Genomic DNA, 23,433 nt, shown 5'->3' with positions numbered 1-23,433 from the left:
GTTAAATCTCACTAGAGGTGATGCGTAATGTGAATGGAGGCTCTTTTGTAAGGCACAGGGAACCAAACGCGTCTGAGTGAGAAATTGTCATTGCTACTCTATAACAGAAAAGTGAACACCCTTGTGTTGAAAGCTGTTAGAAATGATGCCTTGTTGTGGATTATGTAGCTCTGCCTGCTGAGTGAAAGAGCAATGATTTTTAATATCAGGTACATGAAGATGCCACATTTTACTTAAAGAACAGCCCCCTATAATGCATGAAAGAACTTGAGATATGATGGCTAACTTACATGGATTTAGAAGGAAGAAATGATGTCCTGAATTGTGGAAGAGAAATATGATTAAATAAAAAGGTCATGGGTTTGGAGCACACCAACTGTAAGGAAAATATTGTTCCTAAAAGGGAAACAGATGCAGATTGCAAAGAAACAAATGCAGATTTCAAGCAAATATTCACATAATGTTCACCCTTTGTATCAATATGTATAGAAATACAATACTAAAATGTGATTATAAATTACTTTCCCGCACATAAATTTTCAATTTGTATTTAAGAAGTAATACAGGAAATTGGTAAAAATATGTTATTCACTGAAATTCAATGGTTAATCATACATAGTTTCAAGAACTTCTCAGTTGCCGAGAAGGAACTATTGTTGACAGAATTCAACGATATACCAAACAAAGTTGGACAGGATGAGTTCTTGAGTGCTTGTGTTCTTCCCTTTACACCAACTGTGGAAGGACAGGCAAACTACTGTTATAAGGTAACTGGCATAACAAGAAAAATATTATTTTATTAACCATTTTTTCCTGAATTTTGTAAATCAGTGATACACTTTTTTTTAAAAAAAATAATTAAAACAAAATAACATAAGAATATGATTTATGGCCCATTTCTGCACTTGTTAGATTATTTCAAGATTTCACCTTATGTATCACAAACTTTCAGGTAAAGAAAAAGGTTGGTTTATGTTAAGAAAGTTAATTAATATCTATTAGTTCATTCATGTTGTGCCAGTGCAACACTGTAAGGTAAATGATTATGGAATATATTTAATAGTGCTAGAGTATTGGAAATATGTGGTAGGAAAAAGAGATAACTCTCAAGTTCTTTAACTGTGAAGACCATGAGGGAAATGTTTCTTGAGAACACTGGACTTCCTCAGTTCTAGATCATTTTTAACCAAAACAAAAAGAGTTCTAATCTTGGATGGCAAATGAAACACCCTTTTAATATTAGAGTTCTCCTTGGTTCAGCTAAACATGATCTACGACTGAGAAAGTCTGGTATTTCCAAAACCCCTTGTAGGAAAACTTATACTGACCAGACAATTCACAAAATTCATGAACGAGGCATTGAGCACCATCACCACACACGATTGCTGCAACCTGAGAAATCTGTGGTGGTGGAGCACTAGCTAAGAAAGGGACCCAAAATGCTGTATGATGAGCTACAGAATTGTCTTACTATTGGGATTGTCTCTTAAATGAAGTAACTGTAATTAGATTATCAGATAAAATTATAAACAGAGACAAAGGCTACCCTTTAAGTAAACATGGAATCCTGTTCTATCTGGTGTTAAGAAACAACAGTCTTTGACTCAGCCAGCAGAGACACATACTCTGTAGCGACTCATTGTTTCTGCCAGCTTTCACCACTGTGGGGCTCTACCTTCACTTTGCATGTCAGTTACATGTTCCATGGATCGTTTTGCACAATAGGTTGTAAAGATGTGATATTGCATTCACATCACACATTAATTTGCACATACAGCTACATTCTGAACATTTCCAAGTTGACACAGACACACACACACACACACACACACACACACACACACACACTCTTTCTCTCTCTGTGTCTCTCTCTCTCTCTCTCTCTCTGCTGGAAAAGCACACCTGAAAAGGTGACACTGATTTTGATCCGATGATGTATACACCACCGGGAGGATAGTAGACGTGCCAACAATGGTTTCAACATCGTCCACCATCAGACAGCATAGTGGCATAGCTACCATAGCACCATCTGTGTCTATGCATCAACAGGGAATACTCAGAGCCAGGAGAACCAGTGTGGTGCAAACGTGTGAAACAAGCAGGCAATCATGCAATGGACAAGCATTTGCCCTTCATACAGCCGAATGAATGAGTTTCAAAAGGGTCAAACTGTGGCCTTTGGAGTGGCGGGATGTTCCTTTTGGAGAATTGCCATGCAAGTTAGACGTGCTGTGTCAATTGTGCAACAATGCTGGTATCTGTGGTCACATGAACATTCTCACTGCCATAGACAAGGTTCTGGATGTTCACACAGCACAGACCCCCACCACGATCATTGTTTTGTAAGGGTAGCAGTGGCAGATCATACAGATACCACAGCACAGATAAGATGGCTTGTGAGCCCAGATGTGTTGTGAGCTAATTATTAGCAATGGGAATATGGGCAAGCACACCACAGAATCAATGTGCATGGCTTGACTGGTGCCATCAGAGGATCACTTGGGAGATGGAATGGTGTGCTGTGGTCTTCAGTGATGAAAGCAGATTCTGCCTACATGCAAGTGATGGTCATTTGTGCATACAACACAGACCTTATGAGTGCTGTCTTGTAGACTTCATCCAAGACACACTGGCCCCTCCCCAGGCTTTATGGTTTGGGTGCAATTAACTACAACTCTCATTCACCTTTGGTGCTTTGGGAGAGGAAGCTAACTGACACCCAGTATTAGCAGAATGTTGTTGGGCACGTTCTTTTGCTGTTCTTGAAACAGGAAAATGATGTGTTTGTTCTAATTGGATAATGCTCACAATGCTCACCCATACACTGACCATGTAACTCAACATGCAGTGCTTGCATTGGTGCCCAAGTAGATTAGATTAGATTCAATTAGATTAGTACGTGTTCCACAGATCATTAATACAACACTTCGTAATGATGTGGAATGTGTCAGGTTAACAAAAGGTGTCTATACAAGATATTACATAACACAAAATATTACATGACACTTATTTTTTATTTATTTTTTAAATTTTTTTTCTTTTTTTTCTTTGTGCATTGGGGAAATTACCCACTTACTATATCCAAAAATTCATCTAATGAGTAGAAGGAGTTGCCAGTTGCCATTAAGAAATTCTTTTAATTTCCTTTGAAATGCTTTATGGCTATCTGTCAGACTTTTGATGGTTTTAGGTAAGTGACCAAAGACTTTTGTGGCAGCATAATTTGACCCCTTCTGAGCCAAAGTTTTATTTAACCTTGAGTAGTGAAGATCATCCTTTCTCCTAGTGTTGTAGCCATGTACAGTGCTATTACTTTTGAATTCCTTCGGGTTGTTAATAACAAATTTCATAACTGAATATATAGATTGTGAGGCTACAGTGAAGATCCCTAGCTCTTTAAATAAGTGTCAGCAGGATGATCTTGGATGAGCTCCAACAATTATTCTGATTACACACTTATGTGCAATGAACACTCTTTTACTCAATGATGAGTTACCCCAGAATATGATGCCATACAAAAGCAGAGAATGAAAATAGGTTTGGTCAGCTAATTTAATGTGTGTATCGCCAAAATTTGCAATGGCCCTAATAGCATAAGTAACTGAACTCAAACGTTTCAGCAGATCCTCAGTGTGTTTTTTTCCAGTTCAACCCCTCATCAATGCATACACCTAGAAATTTTGAATAGTCTACCTTAGCTACTGATTTCTAATCAAAGTCTATATTTATTAATGGTGTCTTTCCATTTACTGTGGGGAACTGTGTATACTGTATTTTGTCAAAGCGGATGCTACACCACGTACTAATATGGGTATTTCAGCATAGGTCAATAAGTGATACCTCAGAACTGCTTGTGCTATTGATCTGCATATGTAATCATTTCATGTACTCAATATTTATTGCTTCAACAATAAATCCTGAGTGAATTGGGAGCCTCTAAAAGAGTGCACTAATTTTTTTCTTGCAATGTTTGTATTAAAAAAAGACAAAAGACATACAGATGCGAGTTAGTAATTCCTACCCATTACAGTAATAGAAATTCTTCTACAGAATAGAAGGAGTTGTCAAGGAGGGCAGCAGCGACTATTTCTTGTACAAGCACTGTTGATCCCCTGTGTCGTATAAAAGGGCCAACGTTCACGATAGGAATCAGTGCTGGTGAGATTTAACAGTGTTCTCACTTAACTAGGGCTGTCAGATGGCTGCTGAAATATTATGTTAAGATGACTGTATAATAGAGACTCAACAGGAATATTATGAAATATACAGTGGTTAAAATCATAAGATTAACATCTTGGTATACATTTGTCACTTATGGAAATTGTTTTATCACTGACCTGTAATGCTCTGGTGTTTTCTATTTTTTATTTCTTTTCTGAGCTACAGTTATGTCCATGACCATTGTGGTATGTGTTAATTTGCTAGTACCACTTCAGAGCTTTCAACCACATTAAAGAACGGTTCATGCATCCTTTCCATAAGAACAGGTGTGGTCTGCTGCTCTCGAATGTGAGTTCAGTGTTTTGACCACTGTATCATTTTGCTCAGTAACAAATATAACCATAAAAAGTCATAGAGATAGAATTTGTACAAACATGACCTGCTTGAGAATGTCAACTGTACTGTGATCTCAAACCATATTTGTGGAACAACTATATAAGAAAGTATCATGCAGCAACCCAATTGTGACTCAATGAATACTGTTCTAAATGGTTTGCTTTTAATGAAAAAAAATTTCCAAGGTCTTTTGTCGAGTATATTCATACAATTCAATTGATATTAAATATTTCTTTCATAATTTAATATGCACTGCAAGCTGCAATTACAATGTGAAAGCTACTAAGTGTGTCCTGGTTTTACCTGTCTGAGCTACATCAATTAGAAATGAATACAAATCCAGAATTGTTTGCATCTGAAGCTTCTGACAATTTTCAATAATGGGTAACTATCGTGGAAACAAGTACTGCATTCAATTGTGTAACTATTTGTTTCTTATTGAAGGAAGACACATAATATCTCAAAAAATTCTCAAAAGTCATACCACTTTTAAAAAGGTATAACTGAATAGTTATCAGAACTGCAGAACTAAAGGACCTTGCATCTGTATCTATAGATTTTACTACTTCATTACTCATGATATTGTACAATGTCTTCATGTTTTAAGTTATGTGCTTTATTTTGAAATTCTGTAGTTTGAAAAAATATTGTAACTGACATCATCCACTCCCTTTACTAAATATTGTCAAATGTACAACTTTAATTTTTGTATTCTCATAGTGTGATTAGATTTATAGAACTTAGCTGTAACCAAAATACATTTTCTTATTGTATGGATAATCCAGGTCAATGTGGACATGAGACTGCATGCGGTGTATGGAGGTGGTGATGATATGGCAAGTGGTTGGGATATTGCTATTTACTGTGTTTACAATTATTCTGCATCTCAAGTTTGAAAGTCCACTTCATTATTTACATGTAACTCACTGGAAACTAGGAATTTATTTACAATGTTATGCTTGAAATACACTGAATTTGGTATCACTTGCTTTCCTTTCACTTATATTTACTGTTTCTGATATCATTCACTTTTTTCCTGACAGTAATTCTCATTGTCCAGAGAGTAGTTAAACGAATTTGGTCCTTTTTATATTTTACATCATTCCTTTGTTGCTTCTATATTCTTGGAGATGTGCACTGTCCATTCAACGGACACTCGCACAAGCTGCCATGCAGTCATTTGTATTACGTTATTGGAGCTGTCTGTGCACAACACAACAGAGTGTGAAACAAGAATGAAGATGTTCATTTCAACATTCCTGAATAAACATTTTAATATTTCAATGAAAACAGTTTTTGAAAATATTACAGAATAGGATAGCTAAAAAATCTACTCACCAAACAATGGGAGGGGAACACACATGTAAATGTACTTAAATTCGCAAGCTTTTGGATCCAGTGGCTCCTTCTTCTGGCAGAAGGGTTGAAGGGGAGCTCCAAAAGCTTACAAATTTAAATATCTTTGTATGTGTGTTCTCCAGCCGCAACTTGGTGAGAAGATTTTTTAGCTATCCAATTATATTTCATTTTCAAAAATTAATTATTTACATTGATATATTAGGCTGTGTGGCCATCATTCCTTCTTATGTAATTCCCTTGTCAGTCTTTGTTGCCATGTATCTTGTCACACTGTCATCTTTTTTCTACCTTACATGCTATTCCCCTCATTTCTTTATCTGTACCACCTATATTAACCAAAATCTTATCTCTACGACTCTTCTAGTACTGATTTTCGTCAACACAGGTTGGTATATTGTTATTTACAAATTTGCATATAATACTCTGATTATGGTTCGTTAAACTGCAGGGCCTTCTCATGTTTGTTTTTCACTGAAATTGCAAATTTGACAGCAATTTTCTCTCCCACCCTCCATTTCCTAACTTACACACAATTCTTTCAAATTGTTGCGCATTTGTTTCTCGCAAAGTCTCATCGATTTTTACTGCTGTCTCCTGCATTACTTTATTTATGAAACATAATAGATTACATTTTCTCTGATGACTTTCTGTTTCTGTTTGCCCTGTTTTTAAAAATTTTGTCTGTTTTCATGACTTTCTCAATCGCATTTTTTTTCCAATTATAATTTTTTTTGTATCATATGGGTCACTTTGCTGGCACGAAATTCTCATCCATTGATGATTCCTTGTTAACTCTTGTCTGTTCTCACAATTTTTCTATGAATTTTTCTGATTTTGTGATCTTTTTCCTTGCTTTTCTTCGTTTCTATCTTTTTCCACCATCTGCTTCTTCTTTTTAGCCGCTACCACCATCTCTAACACTCCAAACCCTCCTCTCTTGCCATGATGAGTCCCATCACTAATTACATCCATTTCTTTTGAAAACATGCTTTTCCACTATCAAAACTGAGAGCTCACATTCAGTTTCTCGAAGCCTGATTGTGCCTGGGAATTATTCCCAAAGACCTAACACAGAAAGCCCCCATTTCTGGATGGAAAACTACTTTACACCAGCCTCTTCTACAGTTTCAAGTACAACAGCTCCTGCATTTATCTGGCTCATCTGTGACATATAAGTCTCATCTGCCAATTTCCACTCTCCTCCCACAAAATCCTGCAGTTATCTGCCCCTCATGTATCCTTGGATGGTATAATGAGTTAAGCCAATTTCAAAATTGCAACAACATGCCAGACTTTACCTTTTTCTCCTAAACCACCTCAACAGTGGTGTTTTCCTTCCTGCCTCTCTGCAGCTCCATAAACTGCCTTACCATCAATCACCACTCCTCTCTTACAAACTGAACTTGGACAACCTTCTTAACATCTCCCAGCCTTCACCACTGCCTCCAAGACGAACAATAATCCATGATTACAAGGACCAGTCACAACGGTACACTATTCTAAAGCTGTGATCTAAGGCACTCTCTCCTCCTGAATTATCTATATTATCTAAGGGTCTCATTTCCAGCCCTAAGCCTGTATTTAATCATGCTGCTTTGGTGAAGAACCTACTTTCTTTCAGACACAATGTCAACTGTAAATATCACTATGCAACCCAATCCCAAAAACTTTCTAACAGCAAACCTGACACTGGACCCTACCTTTAACACTTCCAACCACAAGCCCTACTCGATCCACCACCACTACATCAAAATTATCCCTTATGAGCTTTCCTAGAATTCCTCACATCCAGCATTGCTTCACAACCCTTCCTCACGTCCCTACAACATGACCACAACTGTACCTCTGCAGAAATCCAGGCTCTTCGTTGCTTAAAAACTGATGACTCCCAGTGGAAAAGGCATCTACTGCTGTGGTACTTGATCAATGGGAATATATATGCAAAGGTCTATGCCAAGCTGCCTGACACCTCTATGTACATCTGCCATTAAGATCCCAGCCCCGTGATACAAACTGACCTGCAGTCCCTCCTTAAAACCTGAGCCCCCTCACAAGGATTAACATCTCAATCCACAGAGCTTCTTATTTCACCCAAACCATGTACCCCCCCCCCCCCCCCCCTCCTTCTTTTACCTTCTCTGTAAGAGCCACAACCCCCTTTCCCTGGCGCCCTATAATTGCTGGCTTCAAAGCACCCATCATGCATATATCTGCCTTCTGCCTTAGTCGATCAACATCTGCAACCCACAACACAAAGACTTTCCTCCTATATTAAATACACCAACCATTTCCTAGATTATCTGAACTGTGCACGCTTCCCACTCCCACCACACATCTTTGCTTGTCACCACTGGTACCACCTCCCTGTGCGCCAACATCCACCACGTAAATGATCTGTATGCTGCTGAATATTTCCTCAGTCAGCACCCAACTGATCCAATTCTATGGCATCCTTCCTTCTCATCTTAATCAACTTTATACTTACCAACAACTATTTTGCCTTCATGGGGCAGACACACAAACAGATCAGGGGCACAGACATGGGGACCAAGATGCCTCCTTCTTATGCCAACCTTTTCGTGAGTCACTGGAAGTGGGATTTCCTTGGATCCATATGCCTTTGGCTCCTGGTTTGGTTTAGGTATGTTGACGACATCTTTATCATATTGATTGTTGGTGAGGTTGGTCTGTTAAAATTCTTTGAATCCCTAAATACATTCTCGCAATTAAGTTTGACATGGTCCTATTCTGAATCTCATGCCACTCTCCTTTTTGTTGATCTAATCCTCACCAAAGATCAGCTACACACCTCTATTCACATTAATCCTACTAACAAGCAACAGTACTTACATTTTGACAGTTGCCATCCTTTCCATGTCAAATGATTCCTCCCACACAGGCTTGGGATTCAAGGTAAATGTATATGTCCATATGCAGACTATTCACAGCAATACACCATCATTCTCACCACATCATTCACCAGGCATAATTACTCCACCAGCATAGTTCAAAAGCAGATTTCCCAGGCCATTATATCCAATCCTGGTACTGTTGATCCCTCCAAAAAAACTCAGTGTCATCCTGGTCTTGAATGTATCTACCAGCAGAAATGATCATATGGCATTGCTGGCTGGGAACCTCCTTCCGAAGAAGTTCAGATGCCGAGTTCGAGTCTTATTACAATCAACGCCATATTGGGCAACTCGCATGCCGGTGATGAGGATGAAATAATGATGAGGACAACACAACACCCAGTCCATGAGCAGAGAAAATCTCCAACCTGACTGGGAATCGACCCTGGGTGCATGTAACCGCTCAGCTAAGTAGGTAGACATCTACTGGCAACTTCAACCAAAGTCGTGTTCCTTCACGCCTCTTCCTTCCCCTTCATGCTTCTTCCAGAATGAATACCTTTATATTTGTGTTCTATTGTAGTTGCTTGGTGAATAGATTTTTTTTTTTTTTTAGACAGCCAATTTCTGGAGAAAAAATTTGAGCATAATCTATTTTTTTCCCAAGAAATTATTGTCATCAATATTCCCAACATGTCTTCATTCCTTAAATGTTGATATTGCTTCTAGATTCAGAACAAGAACTCTGACTGTGTTGCATTTATAATTTATCTGTGTACTTGAAATTCCCTCTCTCTCAAATCAAATGGCTCGAAGCACTATGGGACTTAACATCTGAGGTCATCAGTCCCCTAGACCTAGAACTGCTTAAACCTAACTAATCTAAGGACATCACACACATTCATGCCCGAGGCAGGAGTCAAACCTGCGACCAGCCCCTGTCTCTCTCTCACACACACATTGCCACTCAGAGGTCAACTGTCATATATCAACCAACAACTGTTTCTTATAGTGAGGCCAACCGATGTCTTACCTGCCTTTCTTTATCAAATTGCGGCCAAGAAGAGGATCCAGCACAGGATCGACATCTTCATCAATGTTCTCAAAGAGCAGTGTGGCTCCAGTTGTCAGAGCTTTCTCCACTACATCAAGATAGCCACGCTGGCCCAGGCGTAGAACGGTCAACTGCTCACCATACTTCTGCTTTATCCATTTCACACCTTGCAACTGTTTGTGAAACGGAAGTCACAATGTACAGTGCAGTATCTGGAAATACACTTTGTGTGCATCTTACATAGTGTAAGTTCCCAGAAAAAAAATATTTATTACATATATAATGAGAATAAAAAAGATAAACTTTTGTGCTTATCTTTTTTATATTTGCTGTACAGATTACTTTAAACATCATCATGGTGAGCTTACAGATGAAGAGTGATATCTCACTTTAGATAATAAACAAAGTGTGACAGAAATGTGAATAGTATCCTGGGAAAGATGGCAAGTAAGGTTTATATTAATACAAATTTAATCCCAGACAACAAATGTAACTAACAAACAAAGTTGTCATTCATTTCAAATTATCATCCAGGCTTGCAATAATGTAGAACACACGAAATTAGAAAGTATAACAAAAAGAAAACTACTACCTTATATTGAAGCTAGCAGAAAGACACTTCCTTCATGATGAATACTGACAAAAATTCAGTTAACCCCTTTAATAAAAAGAATCTCACCTGTGGGTCAATCATAAGTGGCCACCTGTCAGAATTTGTAAGAATTGTTGCATTCTCAGTGGACATTCGGTCACTGGGCAAACCTTCATTGTTCCAGACAGCCACCAATGCATCATCAGTCAGCAATGTTAATGGGTCCAACCCTTCTGTTATTGGTATAGGGGGCTGAAACAAAATTGCTCTTCATCCTTCATTGTAGTAGACGCAGTTGATCATTACAGTGACATTCAATGATTTCTGAAATAATGGCCTAACAACAAATGACATTAATAGATTTGATACTGAGAGTGCACAAACTAATGAGGGAAAGAAGAAAAGTTATAGTTTTATCTCCAACTGATATCAAAGTCATCAGAAGAAGAGTTCGAATACAGCTAGACAAGCATAGTTTGTTACATTCATGGGAAGTGAGTTAGGCTTGACCACATGAGACCTTTATAAACTACATGATGTACAGAATTTCTATCATTTCTCTACGAGCACAAGGGAATCAGGTCAAAGACAAAACATCAGCACCTCCTCTATGGCAAGGAAAATGGAAGAGGCCACAGTACGAACATAGAAAGACACACTGAATAAACCTGTTTCAGTGCACTGTGTACCAAATATATGTATCAGCTTCATGGCTCTGGCACTGTGTATAAATGACACAGTGATATTGACTTGCAAGATCACTTGTCAACCTTGCATGACATCACTTCAGGATTACCTGTGTCAGACTCATTGCTTTGGCCATGAAGTGGTACTCAGTATGGAACATAGTGCCACAGATCTTAGTAAAAGATTGGACCATCATCTGAAATGTCGGCAGCTCACCTGACAGATGACAAAAAAGTTTATTGGAGACCAAGAGCTTTCTGTCGTCTCCTCAAACTCTCGTCCAACACTGGTGCCTCACTTTGGCATCATATCTAGACTTTGGACTAGAGGCTTATTAATGAATAATTAATATGTTTTTACATTAATTTTGGTTTTTTATTTTTTTGGGATAACACTGCAGTTGTTTTACATGTTCAGAACCAAATCTATGGTTTCACATGCCTGGTCACCAAGGAGAAACAGATCCAGACCAGATATCTTAACTACTCCAATAGTTGGTTAATGGGAGAAGTTCAAAACATGGTTCTTTCGAATCATTTTTAAATTAGTGAAAATGGGGAGAACAACCAAAAGCATTTGATAAAATTGTTCTGTGTGTCACACTAACATAACCAAACATGTGGTTATAATGATTTGGACACAGGGTAACAGGAAGTGTCATCACTATTTAATAATGTCAAATGAAAACTCAAAATAGGAGATGTTCCATTGTTGTCTCACTTTATCTCCATTTTGATGACAGAATGGATATGGAATAATATATGATTAAAGTAATCTACATTTTTGTTGGGAGTCTGCAAAGGAACTGAAAATCAGGCTATAGTGTCATCTCCTACCTGATATACTGCATGGGGCAAAGCTAAAGCGATTCTAAAGTAGAAGAGAGATGTGATAATTCAACAACTTCTATTTGTTCACATTACAATGTAAATGAAGTACATAAATGATATGAGAACTTATAATAAATAAATTAAAAACAAAGATTCCAAGACTTACCAAGCGGAAAAGCACCGGTAGATAGGCACAATAAATAAAACACACAAACACACACACAGAATTTCTAGCTTTCGCAACCGGCGGTTGCTTCTTCAGGAAAGAGGGAAGGAGAGGGGAAGACGAAAGGATGTGGGTTTTAAGGGAGAGGGTGAGGAGTCATTCCAATCCCGGGAGCAGAAAGACTTACCTTAGGGGGAAAAAAGGACAGGTGTACACTCGCACACACAAACATATCCATCCGCACACACACACACACAAGCAGACATTTGTAAAGGCAAAGAGTTCGGGCAGAGATGTCAGTTGAGGCGGAAGTACAGAGGCAAAGAAGTTGTTGAAAGACAGGTGAGGTATGAGTGGCGGCAACTTGAAATTAGCGGAGGTTGAGGCCTGGCGGATATCGAGAAAAGAGGATATACTGAAGGGCGAGTTCCCATCTCTGGAGTTCGGATAGGTTGGTGTTGGTAGGAAGTATCCAGATAACCTGGACGGTGTAACACTGTGGCAAGATGTGCTGGCCGTGCACCAAGGCATGTTTAGCCACAGGGTGATCCTCATTACCAACAAACACTGTCTGACTGTGCCCATTCATGCGAATGGACAGTTTGTTGCTGGTCATTCCCACATAGAAAGCGTCACAGTGTAGGCAAGTCAGTTGGTAAATCACGTGGGTGCTTTCACACGTGGCTCTTCCTTTGATCGTATACACCTTCCGGGTTACGGGACTGGAGTAGGTGGTGGTGGGAGGGTGCATAGGACAGGTTTTACACCGGGGGCAGTTACAAGGGTAGGAGCCAGAGGGTAGGGAAGGTGGTTTGGGGATTTCATAGGGATGAACCAAGAGATTACGAAGGTCAGGTGGACGGCGGAAAGACACTCTTGGTGGAGTGGGGAGGATTTCATGAAGGATGGATCTCATTTCGGGGCAGGATTTTAGGAAGTCGTATCCCTGCTGGAGAGCCACATTCAGAGTCTGATCCAGTCCCGGGAAGTATTCTGTCACAAGTGGGGCACTTTAAGGGTTCTTCTGTGAGAGGTTCTGGGTTTGAGGGGATGAGGAAGTGGCTCTGGTTATTTGCTTCTGTACCAGGTCGGGAGGGTAGTTGTGGGATGCGAAAGCTGTTTTCAGATTGTTGGTGTAATGGTTCAGCGATTCAGGACTGGAGCAGATTCGTTTGCCACGAAGGCCTAGGCTGTAGGGAAGAGACCGTTTGATATGGAATGGGTGGCAGCTGTCATAATGGAGGTACTGTTGCTTGTTGGTGGGTTTGATGTGGACGGATGTGTGAAGCTGGCTATTGGACAGATGGAGGTCAACGTCAAGGAAAGTGGCATGGGATTTGGAGTAAGACCAGGTGAATCTGATGGAACCAAAGGAGTTGAGGTTGGAGAGGAAATTCAAGAGTTGTTCTTCACTGTGACTCCAGATCATGAAGATGTCGTCAATAAATCTGTATCAAACTTTGGGTTGGCAGGCTTGGGTAACCAAGAAGGCTTCCTCTAAGCGACCCATAAATAGGTTGGCATACGAGGGGGCCATCCTGGTACCCATGGCTGTTCCCTTTAATTGTTGGTATGTCTGGCCTTCAAAAGTGAAGAAGTTGTGGGTCATGATGAAGCTGGCTAAGGTGACGAGGAAAGAGGTTTTAGGTAGGGTGGCAGGTGATCGGCATGAAAGGAAGTGCTCCATTACAGCGAGGCCTTGGACGTGCGGGATATTTGTGTATAGGGAAGTGGCATCAATGGTTACAAGGATGGTTTCCGGGGGTAACAGACTGGGTAAGGATTCCAGGCGTTCGAGAAAGTGGTTGGTGTCTTTGATGAAGGATGGGAGACTGCATGTAATGTGTTGAAGGTGTTGATCTACGTAGGCAGAGATACGTTCTGTGGGGGCTTGGTAACCAGCTACAATGGGGCGGCCAGGATGTTTGGGTTTGTGAATTTTAGGAAGTAGGTAGAAGGTAGGAGTGCGAGGTGTCGGTGGGGTCAGGAGTTTGATGGAGTCAGGTGAAAGGTTTTGTAGGGGGATTCCTTGAAGCTCCGCCTGGACATCAGGAATGGGATTACCTTGGCAAACTTTGTATGTAGAGTTGTCTGAAAGCTGATGCAGTCCCTCAGCCACATACTCCCGATGATCAAGTACCACGGTCGTGGAACCCTTGTCAGCCGGAAGAATGATGATGGATCGGTCAGCTTTCAGATCACGGATAGCCTGGGCTTCAGCTGTGGTGATGTTATGTCATATGACTAGGGCCTCCTGTTGGGTAGACCATTTGCCGGGTGCAAGTCTTTCGATTTGACGTCACTTTGGTGACTTGCGTGTTGAGGAGGATGGAATGAGGATGAGTTGGACAACAGAACACCCAGTCCCTGAGTGGAGAAAATTTACGACCCAGCCGGGAATCAAATCCAGGCCCTTAGGATTCACATTCAGTCGCGCTGACCACTCAGCTACCGGGGGCAGGCAAAACTAATAATACAATCAAAACAGAGAATAACAGATAAACAATTTTATATATAGCATAGTAAAATGTCCATGGGTTCAGGGTATGTCAGGTGTACAACAAGGAAATTAAGGAGCCCTAAACACTGTGTACCATTTTCTGCTAGTGATATATATTGCACAAGAAATCACAATGTCTTGCGAATGACAAAGTTTGAACTGTGACAAATAGTCATTATATTGTGTAAGTGACAAACAATTTGTTTATCCAGCAGTGTCATTTTGCACAATTTCAGCTGGTGTTACAGATGTGCTGTTGTCTGTCCAACAATGTCGAGGTTACTGCTGCCATGTGACTTGCATGCTCAGATTTCTTTCAGTAAACATGCCTGTTTAGAAATGAGTGTTGCCTTCAGCTACAAATAGTTTATCAAAACAAATACTTTATGAGGAACTAATATTCTTTTCTGGTAGTTCTTGGTTGTAACTGGACAACTGTGATGGCTAAGCATACTTCAGTTGTTGCAGTCTACTGTCTACTAGATCTCATTATTGTACTGGAAAAATTTGTGGTGTGATTATATCAGGTTATTTTCTGGTGCCATAAGTGTCATGATCAGTCCCAGCTGCACAAAATTCTTAGTATTCTTGACAGTATCACGCAAGTTGAAAAGCCCACACATTTCAGGAGATGTACTCACACTTCAAATTTCATGCATAAATTGTTAGAAAGCAGAAGTATTCTTCTCCAAGAAGACATATGGGATTCAGTCAGTCAGTGACTCACATGATACTCATGCAGTTGACAATACATTTGAGATTTGTAGTCAGATAAAAGCTGTCTTGGATAAAATTTCTTAATGGCTTCTCCAAAGTACGTCTGATACAATTCCATAACATTTACTTTTATTATGGTGAATGACAACTTTTTCCACAATTAATTCTGTACATGTACTATAGTTTTATTTCTTTGGGTACTGTACCATTTATTTGTAACACAACAGGAAATGTATGCGATAAATTCTATTCATTTGTATGTATCTTGCTTGGAATCGCAGTTTTAATGCATTTTTTGAAGCATCATTTTATGTAATCATTATCAACAGAAAACTGGCGATGAGGTGGAAATGTGATGGTGTACAGTTTGTGAGTCATCAGACTGTGTACCAATATCCTAAGTTTAATCTCAAACTGCTATATAGTGCCTCATGAAGTGAGAGCAAGTAGCATTCTTCATGGTGATCAATTCATAAGATGGTCATCTTCATGCTGTTCAAGAGAAGAATACTGTGTTCTGTGATGAAGTTTTATATTGAATCTATTCCTTTCATTTCCACAGTCATCATTAACAACACAGACACAACACTACAATGTACTAGCATTTCACACCATCATTCACATGACTCAATTATGATTTTACTATCTCAAACCTCAGTAACAGCAAAGCACATGTAAGATGGTGCAGAGGCACAGCTTTCAAAATAAAATTAAAATGATCAAGTATTGTAGCCGTGGACGAAAATCAAACAAAAAACTTACAATAGCATACATTTTATTACAAACAATAACACTAAAATGTACCTCAAGTGTGCGCAGGAATGTCAACCACATCTTGTTAAGCAGATCAAGTCTGAACTGTTTAGTGAAGCAACCGACATAGGATATAAAAGCTGTTACCAGTAATACATCGCCAGGAAGAGTGGTCCCTTGCTTCATATAACTGTGAACAGTGAAAATGAACCATTACATAGAAAATGATGTGTAGTTATCACAACAGCAACTGATGATGTACAACAATACTCAGTAAAAAATTCTCAGAACAGATGTATGTAGACTGTATGTACAAGAAACAGGAAAATTCTAGCACACGGATAAAGAACATACTTGGCAACAGCTTCTGCCCACCGCACATTTTCTGATGCTAAGCCTCCAACAAGTCGATTGGCCAACTCAATAGTGCGTGTTGTGGCATCTGCCTCTTGCTGACATCGTAACTTCTCAGCTGTTGCCTTCTCAAAGTCTGCTGTCAGTTGCGCGAGCTGCTCTTCAAGACTCTACAACAGATACACAAAAATAAGGCTGAAATCTTCTAAAAACAACTGACTAACATCTGAAACCTGCCACAGTTAACAGTTTTACAGCACTGTCTGAGTGAGCATAAAATTCCACTCAAGCACATATGACCTAATTTTCTGCAAGGTAAGTACAGATTGTATAACAGTAACACTGACAGAATGCAAAACAAAAGCTGAAATGTTTAACTCCATTTTCAAATGTTCATTTATGAAGGAAAACACAGGAGAATTGCCCCAATGTAATCCTTGTACTACTAAAGAGATGAATGCAATAAATATTAGAAAAAAAAATTAATAATAATAATAATTTGGAAAAGGGCACAGGTCACATTTATTTACAAGGATAGTGGAAGTGATCCACAAAACTACCATCCCATATCCTTGACATTTTGGTTTGTTGTACAATATTAGAAAATATTCTGAGATCAAACATAATGAGATATCTTGAACAGGATGACCTCAATGACAACCAGTATGGATTTTGAAAAATTGATAATATAAAACCCAATGCTCACTTTTCTCACATGACACACTAAAAGCTTTGGATCACGACGGTCAGGGCAAATGCAGTACTTCTCCATTTCCAAAATGCTTTTGACTCAGTACCACACCTAAACTTACTGTCAAAAACTTACCGTCATATGGGGTATCAAGTGAAATTTGTGACTGGATTGAGTACGTTTTGGTGGGGAGGACACAGCATGTTATCTTCCATGGGGACTCATTGTCAGATGTAAAAGTAACTTCAGGTGTGTCCCAGAGAAGTGTATTGGGACCATTGCTGTTCATGTTCTCTATTAATGACCTTGCAGACAATATTAATAGTAAGATCAGGTTTTTTGCAGATGATGCAGTTATCTATAATGAAGTACCATCTGATAGAAGCTGCATAAATATTCAGTCAGATCTTGATAAGATTTCAAAATGGTGTAGAGATTGGCAACTTGCTCTGCAAGTTCAGAAATGTAAATCTTGCACTTCACAAAATGATAAAACACAGTTTCCTATGACTATAAGATCAATGAGTCACTGCTGGAATCAGGCAATTCATACAAGAAGAATTTACAGGGATATGAAATGGGATGACAACATAGGTTCAGTCATAGTAAAGCAGGTGGTAGTCTTCGGTTTATTGGTGAACCTGGGGAGGTGTAATCAGTCGACAACAGAAATTGCTTACAAATCACTCGTGTGACTGGTTCTAGAATGCTGCTCAAGTGTGTTGGACCCATAGCAGATATGACTAACAGGGGTATTGAACATATACAGAGAAGGGCAGCATGAATGCTCACCATGGGAGAATGTCACAGAGATACTGAAGGAATATGCTGCAATTTCCCGCCCCCTCATGTATCGCTCAAACAGGGATTATGAGGACAAGATTATCAATCATTCTCTCCATGCTCTGTAAACAAATGGAACACACCCACACCCACACACACACACACACACACACACACACACACACACACACACACACACACAAAAAAAACACTGGCACAGTGGGACATATCCTCTGAGGAAAAAAAAAAAAAAAAAAAAAAAAACTGGCACAGTGGGACATACCCTCTGCCACATATCTCACACTGGTTTGCAGAGTATAGATATAGATTTAGATGTAGATAGTATAATGCATACATGCATCCCAGAACACTTTACTCTCATTTCCTTCACTGTCTAGTGACTGTCTGGTTGTATCATATTTTCTTTACATCATTATGATTACATCTCCATGACATGACAGCATGTGGAGTACAATCATATGACAATGAATTTTAACATAAAAGTAAAGGCACAAAGCAGAAACAATTGGCACGATTCATGGGCACAATGCAGTGGCTGTACAAAGAATGGAAGATTCATATTACCAGTACAAATAATGAACATCCACAGCATGTTACTAGAGTTCTAATTGAGGAACACTGTTATTTAATTCCAAAGAAGGTTTCAAAATGCATTATTAGTAGTGAGTATGATGCCATTTGTCATAACAGAGGCCAGTAAGTATAACCTTCATTATGAAATAGTTGGTTTCATTCCACTTGATTTGGTCAATATTTCCTGAGTGAATTTTCACCCTGCAGCAGAGTTTGCACTGATATGAAACTCTCTGACAGATTAAAACCTCGTATCAGACTGGGACTCAAACCCAGGACGTTCGCCTTACATAGGCAATTGTTCGAGCAACTGAGTAACCTGAGCATGACTCGTGATCCATCCTTGCAGCTTTACTTCTCCCAGAACCTCATCGCCTATGTTTGTGGCTAAGCCATGTCTTCCCAGTATCCTTTTTCAGAAGTGCTACTCACTCAAGTTACTGAGGAGAACTTCTGTTAAGTCTAGAAGGTAGAAGATGAGGTACTGACAGAAGCAAAGCTGTAAGGTTGGGCTAGGAGATGGGCTTTGGTAGTTCACTAGGTAGAGCACTTGTCCGCATAAGGCAAAGTTCCTGGGTTCAAGTCCTGGTGCAGCACATGGTTTCAATCTGCCATGAAGTTTCAATAAATATTTGTTGACAACTAGCTATGTACTGTTGTTAATGTACTGTTGTCTATGTACTGACTTGGCAGAAAATCCTAAGAAATTTTGGTCCTATGTCATAGCGATAGGTGGATCAAAACAAAATGTCCAGACACTCTGTGACCAAAATGGTACTGAAACAGAGGATGACAGACTAAAGGACGAAATACTAAATGTCTTCTTCCAAAGCTGTTTCACAGAGGAAGACTGCACTGTGCTTCCTTCTCTAGATTGTTGCACAGTTGACAAAATGGTAGATATCGAAATAGACGACAGAGGGATAGAGAAACAATTAAAATCACTCAAAAGAGGAAAGGCCGCTGGTCCTGATGGGATACCTGTTCGATTTTACACAGAGTACGCGAAGGAACTTGCCCCCCTTCTTGCAGTGGTGTACCGTAGGTCTCTAGAAGAGCGAAGCGTTCCAAAGGATTGGAAAAGGGCACAGGACATCCCCGTTTTCAAGAAGGGACGTCGAACATATGTGCAAAACTATAGACCTATATCTCTAACGTCGATCAGTTGTAGAATTTTGGAACACATATTATGTTTGAGTATAATGTCTTTTCTGGAGACTAGAAATCTACTCTGTAGGAATCAGCATGGGTTTCGAAAAAGACGGTCATGTGAAACCCAGCTCATGCTATTCATCCACGAGACTCAGAGGGCCTTAGACACAGGTTCACAGGTTGATGCCGTGTTTCTTGACTTCCGCAAGGCGTTTGACACAGTTCCCCACAGTCGTTTAATGAACAAAGTAAGAGCATACGGACTATCAGATCAATTGTGTGATTGGATTGAGGAGTTCCTAGATAACAGAACGCAGCATGTCATTCTCAATGGAGAGAAGACTTCCGAAGTAAGAGTGATTTCAGGTGTGCCGCAGGGGAGTGTCATAGGACCATTGCTATTCACAATATACATAAATGACCTTGTGGATGACATCGGAAGTTCACTGAGGCTTTTTGCAGATGATGCTGTGGTGTATCGAGAGGTTGCAACAATGGAAAATTGTACTGAAATGCAGGAGGATCTGCAGCGAATTGACACATGGTGCACGGAATGGCAATTGAATCTCAATGTAGACAAGTGTAATGTGATGCGAATACATAGAAAGATAGGTCCCTTATCATTTAGCTACAAAATAGCAGATCAGCAACTGGAAGCAGTTAATTCCATAAATTATCTGGGAGTACGCATTAGGAGTGATTTAAAATGGAATGATCATATAAAGTTGATCGTTGGTAAAGCAGATGCCAGACTGAGATTCATTGGAAGAATCCTAAGGAAATGCAATCTGACAACAAAGGAAGTAGGTTACAGTACGCTTGTTTGCCCACTGCTTGAATACTGCTCAGCAGTGTGGGATCCGCACCAGATAGGGTTTATAGAAGAGATAGAGAAGATCCAACGGAGAGCAGCGCGCTTCTTTACAGGATCATTTAGTAATCGCGAAAGTGTTACGGAGATGATAGATAAACTCCAGTGGAAGACTCTGCAGGAGAGACACTCAGTAGATCGGTACGGGCTTTTGTTAAAGTTTCGAGAACATACCTTTACCGAAGAGTCAAGCATTATATTGCTCCCTCCTACGTATATCTCACAAAGAGACCATGAGGATAAAATCAGAGAGATTAGAGCCCACACAGAAGCATACCGACAATCCTTCTTTCCACGGACAATACGAGACTGGAATAGAAGGGAGAACCGATAGAGGTACTCAGGGTACCCTCCGCCACACACCGTCAGGTGGCTTGCAGAGTATGGATGTAGATGTAGATGCAGATGTAGATGTAATGAAGCCACCTAAACAATGGGTATAGTGCTCCAAGACTTCAAGATATTTTGAGAATTTAAAATTAAGATGTAAATTTCATGGTATGATATTTTAGCATGAGAGTATATGAAGAAAGTAATGTTGTAAACACAATACTTGTATATTTACATAATCATCCAAACTTGATTATTTAATACAGTTAATGTAAATATTATATCAGAGTGCATCAACAAGGATATAACTAAGAAATACACAAATATTGGAAAAATACCAGTTTTTTACCCCAAAAGTGGAAAAAATGTTAATAATGTTATAAATTTAGAAAATTTTAAAGGAGAAAGTATTTAAATTGATATTGGAAGTTTTACTATATTCTTTTTGAATATATTTTCTCATATATGACAAAATAAGCCCTCTGTAAACCATGGCATATATAGTCAGGGGAAATTCACAGCAGTGTCAAAATAGTACATAACTTACTGCAACTTTTCGTTTGATGACACTGAGTTTGTCCTGTGCAGCTGCTAATTCTGCATTTGCCTGTGCCAGAGCCTTTCTCTTAGGTTCAACATCACAGTATACCTCATAGAATTTTATGATGTTGATAACCCATGCACAGAGACCTAGATCATAAAACAATGTTTAAAATTTTGAGATGATTAATTACACTGAGTGTACAAAAAAAAGATCTCTTATATCTATCACACTATATAAATGTATACAAAATATGAAGTAATATGTTGTCTGATTTTTTTACAGATCAGTGAATTTGTACACTCATATGAGATTTACTTGCAATTATTCTTACTATTCTCTAAAAGGAACACATCACATCCTTTTATCACATGGATGTTGATTAGTTCCTACAATTGATGAGTTACTTTGTAATTAGGATAGATCTGAATATCTGAAGGGCACTGGTATCTCCAAATATCTTCCACATGTATAACCTTCTTACATTATTCATAAGCCATATGTCAGCAATGATTACATTGAGCTCTGTGTAAAATTCTTCCATGCAGGTTTCCCTTCCATTTCTTTCCCACAGTCCATGTTCCCCTACTAATTTTTCTTCTCTTCCTTTTCCCATTATTGAATTTTACTTCTCCATCACAATGAAATTTTTATCTTTCCTAAAGTACTGAATAATTTCTTTCATTTCATCACACTTTTTTTCAATCTCCGCATCATCTGTGGAGCTAGTAGGCATATACACAACTGTACTTCTGTGGAGTTTGTGGCTTGGTATCTGTCTGTGTTATGATAAAGCATTCATTGTGTCATTCAAAGTAGTTTACCTGCATTTGTACATTCTTGTTCATTACTAGACCTACTCTGGCATGATCCCTTTTTCATTTTGTTTTGATAACCTTCTACTCACCTGACAAGAAATCATGATCATCCAGCCACTACATTTCACAAATTGCAACTATAACTTCAATCATTCAATTTATGTTTTCAAACAGTGGAAAATCCCAAATGGAATAACAATATAAAAGGATAGATGCCACTACCCATATGAAGGAGACAGTGAGACAAACAGGCACAATGAAAAGGACTGCTACACATAATTCAGCAACTGGACTAAGTTCTTCACACACACACACGCACACACACACACACACAACTACTGTTTTCTGTTGGCTATTAGAGCCCGGAGATGAATGTGTGTGAGTTTTGTTGTTTATGAGTACAACAGCTAGATTATGCCTAGGCATCATTTTTCACTGTGCTCATCTGCCACTCAATGTCTCCTGTATATGATACATAGGATCTATCCTTTCATATTTTTGTCATTTCTATTTTTAGTTTTTCTAGAGCACCTACCAGATTAAAGGATGAAACATTCCACATTCTAACCTGTAGAAAATCAGATTTGTTTTTAGTAATGACAACATTGTCCTGAGTAGACCCTTCCCAGGGATCCCTTGGGAAATATAACAGTAGTAGTTTTCCCTTATTTTTATCTGTATGAAATACCAACAAAGCAAATTCCATGTCACTAATGAGACAAGGTGTGCAACCAACAGTATAGCTCTGTGTGTGTGTGTGTGTGTGTGTGTGTGTGTGTGTGTGTGTGTGTGTGTGTGTGTGGTGGTTGAGGAGGGGACAGGGGCAATGACCAATGCAGTTAATACCTACAATAGGTGTCTCCCTGCACTGTGAGAACTGGTAAATGTATCAGCAAGTTCTCTGGATCATTCAGCACTGTCATCAAGACAGTAACAATAACCAACATTCACTTTAACTTCACTAAGTGTGAATGTAAGCCACATACTATTTTCCATTGCCAGATTGTTAACAATACAACTAAATTTGTAACTTACATTTCACACACTTAATAGTATTAGTATTGTGAAAATTATTTAATTAGGTAGATAAAATATCTACTCAACAAGTGGTAACAGTCTTTTATACGTGTGTTCTGCCGTGAGTAGATTTTTTATCTATCTAATTAGATAATTTTATCAATAATTGATTGTTTCAGTATTGTGAAAATGATAGATTTCTACTCACTACACAT

General features: G+C 39.0%; 1 protein-coding gene across 1 annotated transcript in view; it reads right to left on the bottom strand.

The window, feature by feature from the left end:
- LOC126355394 (dynein beta chain, ciliary) overlaps nt 1–23,433 on the bottom strand; it is a 677,699-nt gene that overhangs the window by 138,359 nt on the left and 515,907 nt on the right. The window contains exons 60-64 of the mRNA XM_050005692.1: nt 21,390–21,532; nt 16,422–16,591; nt 16,119–16,257; nt 10,502–10,666; nt 9,802–9,995 (exon numbers count right to left, since the gene is read on the bottom strand). Coding sequence (XP_049861649.1) covers nt 9,802–9,995; nt 10,502–10,666; nt 16,119–16,257; nt 16,422–16,591; nt 21,390–21,532 — 811 coding nt within the window. The remainder of the gene's footprint in view (nt 1–9,801; nt 9,996–10,501; nt 10,667–16,118; nt 16,258–16,421; nt 16,592–21,389; nt 21,533–23,433) is intronic.

Source organism: Schistocerca gregaria, chromosome 3 (genome assembly GCF_023897955.1).
Source record: "Schistocerca gregaria isolate iqSchGreg1 chromosome 3, iqSchGreg1.2, whole genome shotgun sequence".
In the NCBI taxonomy this organism is placed as follows: Eukaryota; Metazoa; Arthropoda; class Insecta; order Orthoptera; family Acrididae; genus Schistocerca; species Schistocerca gregaria.
This window is presented reverse-complemented; position numbering and strand designations above follow the sequence as displayed.